Here is a 19,297-nt window from a genome sequence, read left to right on the forward strand (position 1 = left end):
CAGATATACATTACAAGTATATTACAATTCTTTGTCAACTGGCTCCGAAAGGGATGAGCGTAATGTTGCGTCAATCTGCAATCCCAGTAATCAGATGTTGTAGATATTTCAAGGTAGTTTCTCTACGTGATTCTTTCTCCTTCGTTAATTTTCACTCTTCCTTTCTGGCTTTGCAATCGCCTTCTGGGTTTGCGCTTCACCCTATCGTCATTGGTCCCCTCAGCACTGCTCAGAACTAATGCGATTAAAATACTCGAACGCCAGTGATGGACATCAGCACTAGCGTTGTTATTTACTCCTGTGCGCCACTGCCCCGTTGCTATCATGGCGTTGTCTGACATACTACAAGAAACCCGCAATTTACACAACATTATAACGTCCAGATGCAGGAGCACGGCTATCGGCCGTAGCCGCCGCGACGGTTCCCTCACTGAGAAGTCGGGTAAGCTCGGTCATAGCAGCGCCAACCACAACCTCGGTGTCACCCTCGACCAGAATGTACAGCTTCGGGTCCGCGCCGGCCGGAACTTCCTTGCCAGCAGGATAAAAGGTTCCCTTTGTCGTAATCGACACCCCAGTAGCTTCCAAAATCTTGGCCACGTTGGTTCTGTTCGTGACGGCCCATCTGGCCTTTTGCGGGAAGTCGTTGATCTCGAGGGTGGCGTGGTAAGCGCCAGCGTCAGGGCCCTTGTTGTCAATAGGCTGTCCTGACCGAAGCTGTCCAGCCTTGCCAAGTCGCTCGTTGATATTCCTGATGGCTGCGCTGACCATGTCGAGAGGCTGTCCCGGCTTGCCTCCGGCGCCGCCAGCAGCGGGTGCGTCTTTGCCTTTGGTCTCTTCGGGCTTGTTGGCGGCACGAGACACAACAGCCGAAACCTTCGACTGGATGTCAATAACAGCCGACTTGCCCTTATCCTCAGTCTTCTCCTCCTTGACATCGTCTTCCTCGCCCTCAGCCTTGTGAGTCTTGCGCTCACGCAGACGAGCGGCTTCGCGCTCGGCGTCAAGTCGGTCCAAACCCTTTCCGCCAAAGCCAGAGTTGTCCTTGGCTTTGCCTGCCTTGACCTTTTCAATCCAGGCTTTGCGCATCTCTTCTAGACGCTTAGGAACAGGAACGCCACTCTGCTCGAGAGCCTTTGCGATACCAGTGGCGCAGTTCTCCTGTTCCTCAGAAATGTACGTCACTGCGGTTCCCGTGTTACCTGCTCTTCCCGTCCGTCCAGATCTGTGCACCATATCTTCATGATGAGAGGGTGGGTCGTAGTTTACAACCAACTTGAGCTGCTTGACGTCCAGACCTCGGGCCGCAACGGACGTCGCAACCAGGATAGGCACAATGCCATTCTTGAAATCGGAAATTGTGGAATCACGGTCCACCTGGTCTTTACCACCGTGGATGGACATGCAGGGGTATCCCTTGGTCATGAGTTCCTTGAGAAGGTCATCGGCCTTCTCCTGACGTTCGACGAAAATCAGGGTACGGGCGTCCTCATCCTTTTCGTAAAGCTCACCAAGTAGTCCTAGTAGGTGGTAAAACTTTTCAGTTTCAGGGATAACCTCAACAATCTGCGTGATGTTTGCGGGCACGATACTGCGACCTCCTACGGTGATCTCAACCGGAGACTTGAGCACCTTCTTGGCTAATGAATCAATGCTGCGAGGCATGGTCGCGGAGAACATAATAGTTTGCCGGTCAGGCCGGATGTTTGCGAAGATCTTCATGACTTGAGGCTCGAATCCCATGTCGAACATGCGATCGGCCTCGTCGAGGACAGCGTATGTGACACGACGCACGTTCGTAACACGACCCTGGTTGGCAGCCAACAGGTCAATCATGCGGCCGGGGGTGCATACGACAATTTCGGCACCGCGCTTGAGCTCAGCGATTTGATCTCTGATGGGAGCCCCACCATAGGCACAGACAGCACGCAAACCCATCGCCTTCAAGAAGGGTTTACAGTCGCGATGGATTTGGACTGCCAGCTCACGAGTCGGCGTCATAATGAGACCAATGGGGCCGTCGGTGTCCCTGATAGGCGGCTGATCCATGATATGACGGAACATAGGAAGGAGGAAGGCCATTGTTTTACCTGATCCAGTCCTGGCAACAGCGACAACGTCACGTCCCGACATAAGGATGGGCAGGGACTGCATCTGGATCGGCGTCGGCTTTTCATAGCCAAGGCCTGCGATGACGTCTAATGTCCGCTCATTCAGACCGCACTGAGCCCATTTCTGTACCGGCTTCGGGACGTTTTTGCCCGAGACTTTTATGCCATCAAGCTCCGCGCGAAGTTCGGTGACCTCGTCTTCACTGAGGGCCGCAAGCTCTGCTGGTTCGACCCAAAAGTCCTTGCGTATAGGCAGTAGGTCTATCTTGCTGTAGTCCACGGTGGGAATGTCTTTCTTCTTGCGCTTAGCTGCCATGGCAAGAGCTGCATTGGCGCTGAGGCCATCGTCTGCCTTGAATGCGTATTCATCGTCACTGAAGTACGCCTCAGGCTCTTGGGCCTTCTTCGTGGATGTACTTGCCTTGGGACCTGGGGCGGCTTTGGTATCAGACAAATCGGCCATGAAAGCGTCCAAGGGATCGACGTCATCCTCTTCAGCCTCCATGACTTCCATCCCATCGGCGACTGGAGGGTCTTCGGTCTGGTCATTACTTTGCGTTGGTGCAGCATCTTGCATGTCGACATCTGGCTTCGACTCTTCTTGAGACTCTTGCAGCTCTCTCTCGCGTCGTTCGTGCGCAGCACGGGCGATTGCGGCAGCCTCTTCTTCCGTTTCGGCAAAGTTGCCACCGTCTGACTCGTCGTCTTCATCTTGATCAGCGTAGGGAGTGTCATCAGCCTCGAGGGGAAGTGCGGGTAGCTTTGTGAGTTTCCTCTTCGTCCCTTCCTCCTCGTCGAGATCGAGCTTGCGCTTGTTTGCGAGCTTCTCGCTATCGGCAGTCGCTTTGCTAAAACCGAAAGCACTCAAATTGCGGTTGGCGGGAAGCGCCGAGGCTGCAATTCCGTGAGCATGCGTCCCGTCCATAGTCGTTCCTTGCGCGTTTACACGAGAAGGGAGTGGTGGCGTACCTTTTGTGATCGGTGCAACAGGTGCCGTGGACTTTTCGGGCCGGCCTTCCAGAGCCCCCAAAACACCATTCGTACCGGCGTTTTTATGAGAAGCTGCCGATTTTTTGGCAATGGCCTTTGGGTCGAACTTGCCCGCGAAAGGCAAAGCCGGTGATGCGGTCCCAGAAGTATTGAGCGTTGGCGCCGGTGATGCCGCCGGTGATGCGACAGCGGGCGATGCGACAGATGGTGAAGCGGGAGCCGGGGACGGCACGGATTTCTTGTCCATCTCCGCGAGGAGATTCCTAGTCTGACTTGGATTAACCTCATTCTCTTTATTGGCCTTGGTCTCTCTGTTCTTCTTCCACGCCTCGAGCCTGGCGAGTCGTTCGGCCTTCTTGTCAGCTTCAGTCTGGGCTGGGGCGGGCTTGGGCTTAGTAGCCTGAGAATCCGAGTTAGCGATCGATGTTGCAAGACGTATAGTGATCAATCTCACCTCATTACCAGGAGTGCTGGTTTTCTCTAGAGGCGCCGCGCCGCGTGGACCGCCTTCATCGCGCCTGCTACGGGGACGGGAGTCAGTATTTCCCTCTCGATTCGCACGAGCCCGATCCCTAGAGTCGTCGCGTCTCGGACGATGGTCCCTATCGGCTTCGCGATGCCGCCGTCTATCGAGAGATCGGTCTCTGTCGGCGAGTCTATCGCGAGACCTCCTTCGGCTATCTCTATGGCGATCGTCATTTCGTCGGCCTCCGCGGTACGAGTCGTCGTCTCTTCGGTCTATGGAACGCTCTCTTCGGCGGTGAGAGTCGCGATCGCGCTCGCGATCTCGGTATCGTCGCTGTTGGCACCTGTCAGAGTCGGCCCTTTCTCGTTCTCTGCGGTATCTTCTCACATCGCCAGGGCTCCTGGACCGCGAGCGACGACGAAAGTCTCTGCCTCCATCATCGCGGCGGTCCCTTCTATCATCGTCTTTGCGGCGTCTCGCGTATTGGCTTCCTGCAGGCGATGGTGAGCGCGAGTCCCTGGTCCGAGCCATGTTGTAGGTCTCGAGCTACTTTTTCGACAGGGTCTTCACTCGTGTGTGTATTTGTGTCTGTGTACCACTGTTGATTCAAAGCTTTCCGATATCCTGATTGATGGGCAAATGTCGTTGTGTATAGCCGCGCTCCCTATGAGTAAGGTCTGTTGGCATGCGAACGACGTATTCTGAGATGAGGGGCGGAAAAGTTGCGACGCGATGATTATCAGATTAAAGTTGATGCGCCAGAAAATGAGGCCAACTCCACCGAGTTTTACCCGCGACACTGCACAGACCACTCTTCAGCCACACTTCCAATGTGGCCGGCGTGACGAGATGCAAACGAACGAGCATCTTACCACGTGCTTACCTAAGGTAGGCAGTTAAATCAGAGCACAATATTCTTCTTTTAATCCCCAGTATCGTTGCGTATACCGTTCTTTTACGTCATTCTGACTTGTGCGGGAGGTGCTACGAGGATGATGGAAGGGAGACAGCACCCAGAACAGCAAGACCCACGGTTGTATAAGATTTAGGTAGGTAGGGGGGGGGCGTGCAGTATCCAGATTTGTCGCCTGTCGCGTGGGGCATTTAAACACACCGAGCTTCTCACCTGTACCTAATTATCTTATTCCTCCATCTCACTCACTCACTTACTCTCACACCTCAATCCACGTCAACTTAAGGAGTCAGAATCTCGCTGCTTGATTCCTTTTCAACCTCGTAGAGTGCCAAAAATGGGTGGTCTCGTTGCTTATGCCAGCAGTGACGAGGATGACGATGTTGAAGATGTAAAGGTGCCGTCACTCAGATCCTCCTCTTATCCCCCGAGGTGACCCCGTTAACTTACACGACTTACAGGTTTGGGTTTCCGAGAAACCCACTCCTTCCAATGATCAAAGAGGCCCAGGTAATACATCATCAGCCAGTCAAGGGCTACTTCACTCCCCAAAATCTCATACTAACAAACCATCTAGATGATGTTAAGCCCACGCCAGCACCATCTGCTGCCGCCGCCACCGCACCTCCACCAACCGAGCCTCAATTATCAACAGAAGCCGTGACAATAGGTCCAGTCCAACAACACTCAATCCCCCTAGGCCCGTCCCTGCCCCCAATGGAAGCTCAACCAGACGCCTCCCAACCAGGCGTCGACCCATCTCAACCCCCAGCCTCGCCATACACCGCCACCCGCGCACTCCTCCGAGACCTAACCTTCCCCCCTATGCCCAACTTCGACATCCCCCCCTCGCCCCCAGGCTCTCCTCCCCCCGCCCTCAGCGCCAAATTCACCCAGTTCCTCGACCTGAAGAAGAAGGGCGTGCACTTCAACGCCAAGCTCGCGCAGTCCGCCGCCCTCCGCAACCCGAGCTTGACGGACAAGCTCATGTCCTTCGTCGACCTCGAAGGCCGCGCGGGCTATGCCACGACTCTACCGCCCGATCTGGGCTGGGACCCAACGTCGGAGGACCTCCTGCCGGCCTGGGCGGGCAGAGCGGCGCTGCGGCAGAGCCAGGATAAGGTGCGCAACGCGGGGCTGAGGAAGGGTGGTGGGCCTGTTGAGTTCGTGCCGGCTGCCGCCGGCGTCGGGGCCGATGCCGCTGGTTTGGCGGAGCCTGCGTCGCCTGCCACTGGGGTCGAGCAGGGGAGCATCGTCTCGCGCGGCGGGAAGAGGAAGGCGGGTGTGCTGTGAAAGCTGGCCTGGAGAGATATCCCTCGACAAGGCATTCGTCGCCCATCCACGCCCGTCAGCTGCTTCATCTTTGCCTATTCATTGCCATGGATATCCTGCTTGGCACAAGTTTGGTGACTCAGCACCTCGGCGAGCCGACTGCCGGGGATGCCCATCGTTCACCGGCATGGCATCCTGCTTCCTCACAATTCTGCGCAAGGATCAATACACGGGCAGTTGCCAGACACCCCCACAAGGACCAGCATATTCTTCTCGTTCCCAATGCCGCTCAAGGTTAGACTTGATCGGCGAGTTTACAGGACAACGATGCAGCTATCAGATTACTTTTGTCAAAATTGGGTGTATCTTCTACATCTCTTCCGTCGCCAAGATATCAGACTCTCGGTCAATTTGTTCTGATACCTTTTATCGCAACCCATCCTCGAGTCATCCGGAATCTCCTTGATGGTCGTCCCGGAACCCTCTTTGCTTCCCTCTGGCCTCATCGTCGATCTCCTCGGCATCAAACTGTTCGATCAACATCATATGCAATGAGGGGGAGAAGATGGGCTGACATGCCAGCGAGAAACACACATGCATATACACTAGTGCCGTGACAGGATACCAGTATGGTGGTTTACATGGTCCGCATTGCCGCGCAGTGGGGTCTAGAATGGAGACGGAGTTTCGCAACGACGTCTCAGGTGTTGGGGTTGTGTAGGTTTGCTTGTATTTTTTTTTCTCGAGAGCCGAGGCGCGCGTCACCGTTGGCCGGGGATCTTCAGCACGTGGAATGGACGACGATGACGACGGAGGATGTCTGACGCCGATCCCACGTCCAGTAGTGCAATGGGAGCTAGAGAGAGAGAGACAGATTTGAAGGGAACTCAAATAAGCCCAAAAAAAAAAATCACGATTGATACCCCTTATTTGAAATGATGAATGCTTCCGTATAAACGTGTGCGCTCGTGCGTTCCAAAGGGGTGCTGTGAAAACCGTCATTCTTGGTTGTCAGATGGTCGATTTCTGGGACACGGACCGAGAGAGATGGAGAAGATGGGTGGATGGTCTCTTTGGGACGACAGGTTGTGTGTGGTATATGCGTCACTTTTTGCATTCCGTCAGAGTTGAGGCTGTCAGTCGTTAGGACGAGGTGAAATGACGTCGAATCTTCACAAAAAAAAAAAAAAAAAAAACAGAGCACGAAGTTTGTGACGCTGTCAGTTGAAAGTTATCGTGGCACCTTCTGCAGTCTCTTCTAGCAACCCTTACTTTCACATCTACAATGTTGGCCGCGAGAAATGTTATTAGGCATCATTTTTTCAACTATCTTGCGGTTCTAGGCCGCCTTATTTGGGGATGTTAAGTCATTACCCAGCCAAGATACCTGGTTCGTCGATTGCAACGCTCCTCCAAGTCGCAAAGGTTTTCCAAGTAACATCATAATATCCATAAACACTCTCATATTCGTGCAAAACTGAAAACCTTGCCTCTCAAATCCGTAACCCAGCGTGCGGTGCGAATGGCGTGCCCCTGTTACGCTCATTTCTTTAAAATAGGGTGGGGTTCAAAATACTCGCTTGGACCTTTGACCGGTGCAAGTAATGGTGATATTCAGAGATTTTTTCAGCGATGCTCCAATGTTAATATCCGTGACGACCTCGCCGGAAGAGAGAGCATCGCCAAAGTAGGGCAATCTCTGGCCATTGCTGATGACGTCCTTACCGCGGAGGCTAAAGGGAATGACACCAGTATCGCAGGCTGGTTTGGTGCCCAAGGCGGCGAGGACGGGGGCTTGGGAAATGTTGGCGCGCATGGTGACGTTGTTCATGCCTGGGTAGAGGACGAGGTTGTCAAGGTAGACGGTTCCAATGTCCTGGCCGTGCAAAAGGTTGGTAAAGGAGGCGTTGCCCTGAGGACCTTGATGTTAGTATGTATCCTGGCGGGATGGACTTTGCATAAACGTACGATTTCCAGTGTGAGGACAGAATGATTGGGGATGGAGACGTGGCCCTTGAAGTTGTCACCTTGAGCGTCCGGGGTGAGAGAGATGGTGTTGTCCGTGACATTGAGGCCCTTGTAACCATTCAGTCCTAAGTTTCGTTAGCAACATATTCATTGAAGCAATCTAAAGCTTAGCATTGTGGCGTCACTGACCCTTCAAGGTCATCGTGTTCCTGAAAGTAACACCGTAACGCCTGGCAATGCCATTGACCTTGACGTGTGTATTGCCTTCAACCGTGACCCTGACAGACTCGTTATTTTGGAGCCAGGTGTTGAAGGTGGTGAAAGCCGCCATGTCGGTGATCTCGACGGGCTGGCTAATATTGACGGTCTGCAGCTTGACTGACTTAGTCTCGGGGAATTTGAGATTCACAAAGGCCTTCTTCTCCGGAAGGTCTGTCAGGTACATGATGCCGTCAAAAGGCTCAATTGTGGCCTTGACCGAGCCGTCTGACCTAAGCGTCGAGTTGATGGCCATGTTGTATGAATTCGGTTTTGTATTGGAAACGATGATCCCGTCAACCGTGAGCTGGGCATCATCAATCTTCTTCTGCGCAATTTTTGGCACGGCAACAAGAATTCTGAGTTTCGCATTAGACCACTGAGATTTCGGTTACATTACTCTCTGGATAGATGTTGAAACTTACATTAATAGAGTGACGAGGAGGATTCCTGCGATGCCACCAATCAAGTGGATCCACCAGAACCTCGCACAATGCCTCATACACGTCTTCCTCTTGCCACCTCCGTATGCGCCACCACCACCGACAGCATTCTCGGAGTGGGAAATACTGTGTTTACTCATGTTGTCCGAACCTATACGTTATGCGTGTTATCTCGTAGGTTATGTTTGTAGAATTGCTGTTCACTTCCGTGAATTCCCGACGTGTGTGGGAGAGACTGTGTATGTGTGTGACGGAAAGATAGGAGGAAACTGTCCGCTTAATGTCGATGTCGATGTCGATGACAGCTCAACAATTTGTGTCCAGGATGTTAGATAACGCAGCAATCGAGTGGGACCGAGGGCGTTTAAGTACAGAGACCGAGAGAGATGCTTTCTGGGGTAAAAGCTGGGGATGCCAGGGAATAGTAGGCACCCAAAGCATCACACGGCAGCGATAGCTCGAGATCTTCATGTCCACATCAGGTATGGAACACTTCCCCTTCTTTACCGACCCATCGAGTGACCCAGCTCGACTCGGTAGGGTAGCATGGGTAGGCAGGGTAGTGTAGGTTGGGATGTGCTGCTGCAGACATGAGGTACCTGGGCGAGGAGCACGCATCGTGTATAAGTGCAAGGTAGTATGTAGTCGGTTGAGTGTGTGTAAGTATTGGCCGAGTGTGCCTTTCGAGCGGATACATGGCTAAGGTAGGCTGCGTAACAATAAAGAAAGGATCGGCCAGTCAGATGGCAGGCCACCCACAGACCAACACAGAAGAATATGCCAGGTCAAATCTTTGACGTCCGAATCTGCGATGGGGGGAGGTCGAATTACAAGGGCAGCCCGGGGCAGCGTTGCCAAATTGGGTGGGATGCCGAGAACAACAAGGTCGACACCATCTTCCCAAGCGGCTGCCCCGCATTGTGTGTCGAGGAAGAAGTAGAGGGAGCCCTTGCCCGCTAACATCAGAGTTGCAATCCCGCTGGCCCACCGGAGTGCGGTCCCTCGGCATCTCATGAACAAGATTGAGCATATGAAAGTGATGTCGTGTGTTAGGGTGTGTGGTGTTCCCACAGGTTCCCTTCTGCGTTACCACGACGCAATGCACTGGCCTGCATGGCTTGTCTGCCAATCCTACAGGGATCTTGATGGGGTTTACCCCTTGGGAAGTGAAGAGGCAACGGATACGAATTGAGCCGTAAACGCGGTCTGGCTGTTGCGACGATAACTGGATTATGTTGTGAGGCAAGTGACGACAGCCTGGCTGAGATTGATATCCTCGAATGAGACGGGTGAATAGCCAAGATCTAGACAGCCCTCTACGCCTTGGTGCCCTCGATGAGACAAGCGTCAGGGTGGAGACGAGTAAACCAGTGGACGTTGACAACTCCAAGGATTCAAGAGTGTGCAAGCTGCCCACTAGGAGGCCCTCGGGCGGGTTTCTAGCGTTCCAAAGGGCATCTCCGGCTGCCCAATCAAAGTATTGTTGTCTTGAGGCTGAGGGCGCTCGTTCTCTCGTATGCCACTGGTGAACCTCTTAGGTGCAATGTGGAAGGCCAATGAAGGTTCTCAAACTGCATATTGGGGATTTGCCGGTTTGACTTTGAGGAAATCTCACCGGGTCTTGGCTTAGACAAACGTGGAAACGACAGAAAAGTAGCGCGACGAGGTTGTCAATCACATGGCCACGAAATTTCAAGGAGAAGCTGTGCAGACACATAGAACAGACATAAGAGACAAGGAGAGGAAAAAGGGAGAGGAAAAGGAACAGGATGACGCAGTGCGGCGCGGAAAGGAGTAGCTTGTGAACGGCCGAGAAGGGCAGATAATGGGCGAGGATTGGCTGGGCCAGGCGGGCCAGGATGAATTGGCTCGGAGATTTGACGCAGAAGGCCAATGATTAACATATCTGTACGGATATCTGTACAGAGATACGGAGGGACCTTGGCATTTGCCCGCGTGAGCTACCTTGCCTGCCCTAAGGTACCTAAGGTGCTTACCTTAGGGTAGGTAGCGTGCGTAGGTACCTGACGTTTCCCGAAGGCACGAAAGGTGCGCATGGATTGCACCTTGCACCTGCAGCCGGCGAGGGACAACCGATATTCGACGTCCCGCTGGCCTTGCCCGCCCCCCTACGCCCTGCCAATGTCCCACTCCTTCCTCCCCCAGCATCCCCCAGAGTCTGGGCACTTTTCGGGTAGGAGTGGGGACGGGGACTTATGCTAGCAAATCCTTAGCCACCTGGGGGCCACCTTGGGGCCACTCAGAGAGCAAGAGTTGCTGAGGGGGAACATGGAGACGCCCCCGCCTACGCAAAAGGGTGGGGACGGGCACCTCACCTCAGAGCTTGGGAGCCACAGCGGGGCGACCCTTCCCAAACGACTTTTTTTTAAACCCACCGGAATCATACATCAACGACTCTTCGTGGACCCGAACGCTACCCGCGGTGCTCAGGTGTCCAATGCCTTCTGCTGCCATTACAAAAGGTCTCATTGAGAGTGATCACTTAGGCTGTCAGCCACTACCTTATCACACCTCATTTCGACATTTAAACAATCCTGAATCAATACTCTGTATTGTTACTCTCTAGATGCATGCTAATAACATGTCAATTAAGCCTACCCCTCATGTCCAGTCTGTCCAGGTCCTAGTACCGCTTTGAGTTTTTTGCCTTTCCCCAACGTAACATTCGGCCGATTGAATCAGCCAAGCCCACTTTAGGCAAGAATCTTGTGCCAACACGTCGTCAGGACATTAGGGTCATGGCGACAATGGGCAAAGACGGCAACATTCAACCCGTACCTTGATGTGCTAGGCGCCGAAATGCGAGGAAAGAAGGAGATGAGAAAGCTCAATTGTGTTTCTGCCCATCACCTCATCGACACACCGCAGGGACCCCAATAGCTCTTCATGGAGAAAACTCTGCCCATGATAGGTATTTTGTGGCTGAATGCCCCGATCCGACCAGACCTTCCTGCACAAATTTGTCACCGACAGCTCACGAAGAGAGGTGAAAGACAGCTATTCCGGTTATGCCGTCACCGGCCTTGGCGGGGGAATGAAAGCTTCGAAGTTTGTGGATGGAAAAGTCCTCACGCGACGAGACACACCAACTCCCAACCGCCCTACGCCGGTCCGCCGTCTTTATTCTTCACCACGATCCCCGGCCGTCAGACACGATGTCGACGTAATTCGTCTCGAGTCGCTCCGCCGCGCCTGATTTTTTCTGACCGAGAAAGTTGCGGCACATCACTGCCTACCAACCATCATGGGACACTTTCAACTGGGATGGTAGGCTTTGATGCTGCCTCTCGGGACTCGGGATGACGAATGAGGGAAACTTCGTCGGATCGGGGGGAAAAAACAAGAGGCCCCATTCCATTTCCCAAGGGTTTCGTTTCAGGAGACCTCAGACCAGCCATTGACGGGATGACAATGATGACACTGCGCCGCACCCGAAGCCTACAAATCGTGTGAAATCCAGAACCCTCACCTTCGTTCTATATTATATTGATGATGCATGACTCTAAAGCGTCCGTCCAAAATGAACGAGACAGCGGAACCGCAATGCTGTGATGTACCTGATGTCGGGGAGATGCATTCCGCGATGGCCCCCTAGCCGCTCTTGTCTCTCAATCATCTCATCCCAACGCCCTGAGATATCCAGGCATATCCTGCATCGAGAATGAAGCATATCCCACCCTCGTGGTCTGGACTTTATGCAATCGCTCGGTTTCGTGACCAAATGATGCCATTTACCCCACGTTGGCCGAACAATTTCCCTACTATCCAACGCAACGTTGGATCAGCTCGCTTCAGCTGTTACTCGGTCGTGGGGAGCATTCGTACTAGAGCTTTGACTTCACCCACAGGCTAACCTTATTCTCGATGCCAGACTCGCCGTCGTAGATTTCTCTCTCTACCGCGCGGGTGTTGATCTGCGGCACTTGTTAGCATCCGATGTGTCATTACAGCCTTGGGTTTTGCCGCTTACAAATTTGGGCCCCAGATCACTGATGCTCTTTGCTCCGAGCAACCTCATGCATGTCTCCATCTCGGCTTTGAGGACTGGGCGAAAGGTTAGCGACTCGTTTGCGAAGATACGGCTCCCACATCAAGACTTGCTTTCGAATGTCCGCTCGACACCGGCTTGACCTCCGGCGCCGAGACCGAACAGAGCAGCGCGGCCAATACCCACCGCCTTCGCACCCAAGCAGAGAGCCTTGACAATGTCGGTACCGCGCTTGATGCCGCCGTCGACCCAGACTTCGATCTTGTCAAAGACTTCGGGGCAGTATTTGCGGATCTCCAGCAGCGTATGAACGGCAGGCGGTGCCGTATCGAGAGCACGACCGCCATGGTTGGATAAGATGATAGCCTTAACCTGCGGTGCGTACTGAGCCGCCAGGTAAGCATCCTCATGCGTCTGCAGCCCCTTCAACACGATGGGCAGGTCAGTGTGCTGGGCTAGCCACGGCAAAGTTGTCTTCCATTCCAGGTCCGCTGCCGTGCCGAAGAACAGCTGCTGCCCGACACCTCCGCCGCCTGGCCGCTTCGCATCATCTTGCTTTGCGTTCGACTCGGACTCGACCTCGAATGAGCCCTCAAATTGCTGCTTCTCATCGAGCTCACGCTTTCCAGGCCACGGTGCGTCCAGCGTCAATGTGATGTACTTGTAGCGGTCCCTCATGGCGTTGATGCGTTTCAGCATGGCTTCGCTCTTGGCCCTGTCGTTCTGTACGTAGAGCTGCCACCCAAAGACCTGGCCCTCAGGGGAACCCTCAATGATCTGCTCCGGGGTCATGGACGCATTATTCGAAACGCACTGCATTGCATTGAACCTGGCTGCTGCCCTCGCAATGCCTCGCTCTCCGTCAGGGTGGGCAAGTCTTGCCATGGCAGCCGGCGCCACAAACAGCGGAAGCCCTACGTGATTGCCGAGCAAAGTTGTGGAGGTGTCAACCTGTGTGCAGTCGACGAAGACGCGAGGCCGCAAAAGGATCTGCCTATATGCATGGCCATTGTTGCCCTTGGTCCAGAGGTCGTCAGCAGCTGAGAAGTAGTACGCCCACGCCTTCTTGGGGATAATCTTTGTGGCGGCCTCCTCAATCTCGTCAATGTTGAGCAGCGTCTCGAGCCTGGGCGGGCCCTCCTTGGGCTTGGCAGATTCTGCCTTTGCAGGTTGAGGTTGTAGCAGCGCAAGTGACTCGGGGTCTACCGTGCCCAGGCACTTTTCGGGCTTGAGGTTCTCCTCGAGGATACCCGGCGGGTGTATGGGATCGTACTCGTCCGTCGCATCTTTGCCGGAAAGTTTTACAATGATCTTGGAGCCGCCAGGGTGGGAAGGGAGGAATTCGGTCACATCGTACACTTTGCCGTAAAGCACCACCCAACAGCTGTCGGACGTGTTGTGCTTGGCCACTGTTAGAGTGTATCAGCATTACCTCGAACGAAGTACAGCAGGGAAGCACGTGGAACCGACCTTCTTCAGCAGAGAATATCTTGGACATTGTATTAGCAGTTCACAGCTCTATTGATAGTACAGCTTGGAGAAACATGGGAGAAACCTCAACATCTGACCGAGCGGGAACATCATTATAATAAGTCGCCAACCATTCGGCGGGAATTACCCCGTAACGTCTGGGTCGGTGAACTGGTCCGTGGGGGGTTGATCTGGGGTTCGTGCAGCAGAGGAGCCAGTCAGTTGTCGAATCACAGGGCACTTTTTGGTCAAGCGTTCTAGGGAGATGCGGTTGCAGTGCATTCCGTGGAGGCAATGGAGGAGTGGGGCAGGCCCAGTGGAAAGAAGACCGCGGCCGAGCAAAGAGAACCCCGAACATGCCCCGATTTCGGACATATCGGGCGGCTCTCGGCGCTAGACGCTTCTCCTCGCTTTGGCGCGGCAATGATTTTACGGGGACGTCATCCATATCTCTGCCCCAGAAATAGTACGTCAATTTCGTCAAGCAACACTACAGAGACGACTCTTGCGATCGCATAGGACCAACTGCAATAGCCTGCAATTTCGATTCGTATGCCGTGAACATCAAAGTCGATCTGCACAAAAATCACAAGCAAAATGCGCACGTCACTCCAGACCGGCGTACGAGACGTCTCTCACCTATGCGCGAGGTGCCAGCGACTGGCGACGATGGCCCGGCCATCCGGCGCGGTAGCCGTCTCGAATGGCAGCAGTCCGTTAGCCATGACACACGCGCGATGGGCTTCAGGAGCATCATCAATTATTTCCACCCAAAAGCGGTGGATGTCCGGGACTGTCCCGTTGTCACGGCCGGCGATGGCGGTACCAAACAGTGAACCGGCGGCCGCTACCGCGAGCTCGCCAGACCGCAACGTCCCCAAGACGCACTACGAATTCTTCCCCATCACCCTCCCCGACGGCCCGCCGCCCAAGGGCCACTTCCCGATCAACCAGCGCGCTCTCCGCCGCGAGTTCCTCCGGCTACAGGCAAAAGCCCACCCGGACATGCACCCGGCGGAGCTCAAGACGCGCGCGGAAGCGACGTCGGCGCGCATCAACGAGGCGTACAAGACGCTATCGAACCCGCTGCTGCGCGCGCAGTACCTCCTCTCGCTCCGCGGTGTCGACGTCGCCGACGACGAGACGCTGAAAGTGGAGGACCCAGAGCTGCTAATGGTTGTGCTCGAGGCGCGCGAGGAGATTGAGGAGGCGACGGCGGAGAGCGAGCTCGAGGGCCAGCGGGCCGCCAACGAGGGACGGATACGTGCAAGCGAGGAGGTGCTCGAGACGGCGTTCCGGCACGACGATATTGAGACGGCTAAGCGGGAAGCGGTGAATCTCCGGTACTGGGTAAATATCCAGGAGAGCCTGGATAATTGGGAAGCCGGGAAGCCAATTGTTCTGCAGCATTAGCTGGAAGAGCAATGATCATTCCGAACGAATCGAACGAAAAGATGGGCTTTTCTCAACAGTATATGAAGAAAGGATAAGGCGAAAGATAGAGAGAAAAACGTACATCTGGAATGAGAGGGCTCGCTCGTCATCATGGGCCGATTATGGGTCGATTGTGGCAGATACCCGGTGTTCATCAGCTCTAATGAAATACATAAATCAGCTCGTCTCCACACATCCCTGCTGTTGTGTTCATTGGACAAAATCGACGGAAAAGTACTAGTCACATTTGGTAAAAATTCCCGATTGCCCTAGAAAACCCGAGCTGTAATATTTTGCAGAGGTACAAAAGTGTTCCGCCTCCATAATAGCCTGCCCAGCAACCTCGTGAAACCGGCCTGCTAGTCTCCGGTGGTTCACCGAAGACAGAGATTGAGGTCAACCTGCTCCTTGTGGTAGAAATTTTCATCAAGATCGGTTTCGATGTCATCAACTCACAGTAATATCTTGGCGGAGAGAACACCACTATATTGGATCGACTACAGTAGACTCTGGATGCTGAATGACCACCACCCTATGGTACCAGCACACCACAGGTCTGAACTGAGTGTCTGTGCTTTGTGTTCAATAAATGACTCCCTTGTGCAGCATGCTCCTTCGTCATATCCAAGTTGGGTACGGGCTGGTGAGTCGTCTGCCTGATGGCTTGCGTTGCTCATATTTAAAGCTCAAGTTCGATTATGACTTAACTGGCAGTCGCAACTACTTGCAAAAGTACTTTGAAAGTCACAAGTTAAGAATCAGGTGAGTGCCTTATGACTACTTCAGCTGTAGAGAGCCGGTCGTAATGACAGTCTCCAAATTCATGTTCTGTACAGACAGCCACTGAGTATCGTGATAACGCCATGTCAATACCAGTTTCAAGTAAGTGACTTCACTGTTAAATTCCTTGTTTGTACTTGAACCAATCGCTGGGAACACAAATGGTGTGGAAACGGATCGATGTCCTTTGAAGTGAGTCGAATTTACATCAAGTGCTCCGGGACCTTGGCCCGTGGGTCCCTGTACGCCCCTCCAACAGCCCCTCAGAGCTCTTACCCTACCATGCCTGCCTAACTTGATCAATGACAATCATCCAAGAGCTCACCACAGCTCCTACAGCCCCACGGCTTCACGGCTTCACGACCAACCACCAACATCGAGAAGTTCAAGCTCAGAAACGCCCCCTCGTCCCACCGTACCACCCCAAGACAGCACTCCACACCCATCGCCCATCCAAAGCTCAACAGAACGCACACATAAACACACACACAAAAAACCATGGCGCCCTCGCAAAAGGTCGCCGAGCGGCTCGCCCAAGCCGAGTCGGCCCCAGGCGACAAGGCGCCGGCCTACGAGTCCATCATCGCCGACATCAAGACCCTCTCGTCCCCCCCCACGGCCGCGCCCGACCTCAACGCCGTCCTCGACGCCATCTTTGCCGCCTCCCTCGGCATCGTCTCCACCCGCGCCCTCCTGGCCTCCTTCGTCGCCGCCCTCCGCGCCCTCCAGAACGACGACCTATGGATCGCCGTCGGCAACCACACCCTCGCCCAGCTCGCCACACAGCCCTCCTCCTTCCTCGACCAGGCCGCCGCCGTCCGCGAGCTCGTCGCCGAGGCCCACGAGAGCTCCGAGGACTTTCTCGACGCCGCCAACGTCCTCGCCGAGATTCCCCTCGATGGGTCCCAGCGCAAGGTCACAAACGACGACAAGGCCCGCGTCTGGGTCCGCATCGCCCGAAATTACCTCGAGGTCGACGACACCACCGCCGCCGAGACGTACGTTAACAAGCTCAAGAACATCATGCATACCGTCCAGGACCGCGACCTCGACCTACACTTCAAGCTCTCCCAGGCCCGCATCCTCGACTCCAAGCGCGACTTCCTTGGCGCCAGCGGCCGCTACCACGAGATCAGCGTCAGCCCCGCCATCGCCGAGGAGGAACGCCTGCACACCCTCGGCATGGCCGTCAAGTGCGCCATCCTCGCCCCCGCCGGCCCCATGCGGAGCCGCGCCCTGGGCCGGCTGTACAAGGACGAGCGCTCGGCGGGGCTCGACGAGTTTGGCATGCTGGAGAAGATGTTCTTTGACCGCCTGCTCGCCCCCGAGGAGGTGGACAAGTTTGCGCAAGGGCTACAGCCGCACCAGCTCGCCACCACGGCCGACGGGTCCACAGTGCTGGCCAAGGCCGTCGTCGAGCACAACCTGCTCGGTGCGTCGAGGCTGTACCGCAACATTGGCTTCGAGGCACTGGGCTCCCTGCTCGGCTTGGACGGCGACAAGGCGGAGGAGACGACGGCGCGGATGATTGAGCAGGGCCGGCTTCTGGGCAGGATCGACCAGCTCGAGGAAGTAATTTGGTTCGAGGGAGGCGAGGCGTCTGGGAAGAAGGGTAGTGGACGCGCCGAGGTCGTCGTCGGCAAGGAGATGCGGCGATGGGATGCAAATGTGCAGAGCGTGGCCGAGGAGGTTGAGAATGTGACCAACGCTCTGCAAAAACAGTTTCCCGTGAGTTTGTCCGCTTGCCGTGAGCCTCTTTTCAACCTACCGTTTGCTAACAGCTATATTCAGGAATTCGTGGAAGCCAATTTGGTCATTTAAGATGAAATTTGATAAAGGAATTGAGCCACACACACATTACCGGCGTTGTAAAAACGGGGGAGGGGGATCATTGGCGTTTTAAGGATTCACGCGATCAACACAGAGCGCACTGCATAACACAATTAAGAGAAGTACGTCAATCACGTAGCCCAACTAGTGTAGTAGATACCTAGACTGTAGAAAGATGGACGACAAATGAATCAAGAAGTTTTAGGAACAATGATTTTCTGCATCTCGCATTTTTAAAAAGGTATCTAGTTCAAGTCTCTCATCCGCACGAATACGTATCCCTCGCTGAGCGAGCGCGGGTCCCCGTCCTCCTCGTCAAAGGATATCTCCTCCTCGACGTTGCGCCGCGCCCTCTGCGCCCTCTTGGATTGCGGGTTCCGCTCGAGCTCGATGAAGTCGCGGAGGGCCGCGGCGATGTGCGTGCCCATCCAGTCGTAGCCTGCTGGTGTTAGGTGCAGCCCGTCGTCCCAGTATCTCTTGCGCTCCCGCTCGGTGAGGGAGTGATATGGGATTCTGGGGTTGAGGTCGAAAGCATGGCTGGGATTTGGTGGTCAATACGTGCTCCGAGGGCGAGGTTTTGTGATTTTCTTATAAATGGGAAAGGAGCTTTTGGATAAGGGACCAAGAAAGAGACGATAGGAATATGGGATGAGAGACAGTGAAAGACAAGACATACTAATTTGATGACTGATGAGAGAGGATGGCGTTGTTGAGCTGCCGCCGGCGGGCGTCAAGCTCTTCACTCTTGGCTGAGCGTTCGGGGACCGTTAGCGCGAGGACTTTGCTCCCCTTGGCGATGGCCGAGTCGTACACTCTCCGGAGAGAGTCGAATATCTTTTCTGTTGGCACGTTGAATGCGAGGTCGCTGGCGTCCTGTTAGTCCGAGGCGACTTCAAGGATACTCAGTTTAATGGACTTGGACGTACTTTGTGCCTCCCAGTAGGATGACCCAGTCATATTGTGCTTGGGTGGCTAGATTAGGGGATTAGCAACTAGTTTTTCTTCTACAATAAAATGAGTAGTTAGGATGGAAAACATGGGATGGGAGGAGCGATGTCAGAATATTGAAACGATTCGTGAGAGATGGGAAGAGAGTGATAAACGAAAATACGAACCCTCGCTCTCGAAACGCTGCGCAAAGGCCCCTTGCGAGACGACGTCCCCAGGCATGCCGTTATCCGTCGCCACGATCTGCGTGTCCGGCAGGTAGACGGCGAGCATCTTGGTGAGAGCGACGGAGTAAGGATGGTAGACGGCGCCGTAAGACGAATACCCCGCCGTCAGCGAGTCGCCGAAGCAAAAGATGCGGAGCGTCTTGTCTTTCGACATTTTTCTCCCTTGCTCACAGTATTC

At 54.4% G+C, this 19,297-nt stretch overlaps 7 protein-coding genes across 7 annotated transcripts; 3 read left to right on the forward strand and 4 right to left on the reverse strand.

Moving 5' to 3' along the window:
• Positions 1–360: 360 nt before the first annotated feature.
• Positions 361–4,098, reverse strand: CORC01_03364 (DEAD/DEAH box helicase; the record flags this gene model as incomplete). The annotated part of the gene is made up of 1 exon (XM_022615014.1): positions 361–4,098. The coding sequence occupies one exon, from the start codon at positions 4,096–4,098 to the stop codon at positions 361–363; it is 3,738 nt and encodes a 1,245-aa protein (XP_022478473.1).
• Positions 4,099–4,817: 719 nt separating this feature from the next.
• CORC01_03365 (HCNGP-like protein) lies at positions 4,818–5,773 on the forward strand (the record flags this gene model as incomplete). Its single annotated transcript, XM_022615015.1, has 3 exons — positions 4,818–4,871; positions 4,942–4,990; positions 5,058–5,773. The coding sequence occupies 3 exons, from the start codon at positions 4,818–4,820 to the stop codon at positions 5,771–5,773; spliced, it is 819 nt and encodes a 272-aa protein (XP_022478474.1).
• A 1,546-nt stretch (positions 5,774–7,319) lies between these two features.
• CORC01_03366 (uncharacterized protein) lies at positions 7,320–8,561 on the reverse strand (the record flags this gene model as incomplete). Its single annotated transcript, XM_022615016.1, has 4 exons — positions 7,320–7,664; positions 7,721–7,845; positions 7,910–8,337; positions 8,404–8,561. The coding sequence occupies 4 exons, from the start codon at positions 8,559–8,561 to the stop codon at positions 7,320–7,322; spliced, it is 1,056 nt and encodes a 351-aa protein (XP_022478475.1).
• Positions 8,562–12,266: 3,705 nt separating this feature from the next.
• On the reverse strand, positions 12,267–13,928 carry CORC01_03367 (FMN-dependent dehydrogenase; the record flags this gene model as incomplete). The annotated part of the gene is made up of 4 exons (XM_022615017.1): positions 12,267–12,356; positions 12,413–12,486; positions 12,574–13,839; positions 13,901–13,928. The coding sequence occupies 4 exons, from the start codon at positions 13,926–13,928 to the stop codon at positions 12,267–12,269; spliced, it is 1,458 nt and encodes a 485-aa protein (XP_022478476.1).
• Positions 13,929–14,497: 569 nt separating this feature from the next.
• CORC01_03368 (Fe-S protein assembly co-chaperone HscB) lies at positions 14,498–15,313 on the forward strand (the record flags this gene model as incomplete). Its single annotated transcript, XM_022615018.1, has 1 exon — positions 14,498–15,313. One exon carries the CDS (start codon positions 14,498–14,500, stop codon positions 15,311–15,313), a length of 816 nt encoding a protein of 271 aa, XP_022478477.1.
• Positions 15,314–16,612: 1,299 nt separating this feature from the next.
• CORC01_03369 (PCI domain-containing protein) lies at positions 16,613–17,935 on the forward strand (the record flags this gene model as incomplete). Its single annotated transcript, XM_022615019.1, has 2 exons — positions 16,613–17,842; positions 17,906–17,935. 2 exons carry the CDS (start codon positions 16,613–16,615, stop codon positions 17,933–17,935), a joined length of 1,260 nt encoding a protein of 419 aa, XP_022478478.1.
• Positions 17,936–18,189: 254 nt separating this feature from the next.
• Positions 18,190–19,273, reverse strand: CORC01_03370 (GDSL-like Lipase/Acylhydrolase; the record flags this gene model as incomplete). Its single annotated transcript, XM_022615020.1, has 4 exons — positions 18,190–18,481; positions 18,621–18,809; positions 18,871–18,916; positions 19,060–19,273. The coding sequence occupies 4 exons, from the start codon at positions 19,271–19,273 to the stop codon at positions 18,190–18,192; spliced, it is 741 nt and encodes a 246-aa protein (XP_022478479.1).
• Between the last annotated feature and the right edge of the window lie 24 nt (positions 19,274–19,297).

Source organism: Colletotrichum orchidophilum (genome assembly GCF_001831195.1).
Source record: "Colletotrichum orchidophilum strain IMI 309357 chromosome Unknown Scaffold_20.1, whole genome shotgun sequence".
In the NCBI taxonomy this organism is placed as follows: domain Eukaryota; kingdom Fungi; phylum Ascomycota; class Sordariomycetes; order Glomerellales; family Glomerellaceae; genus Colletotrichum; species Colletotrichum orchidophilum.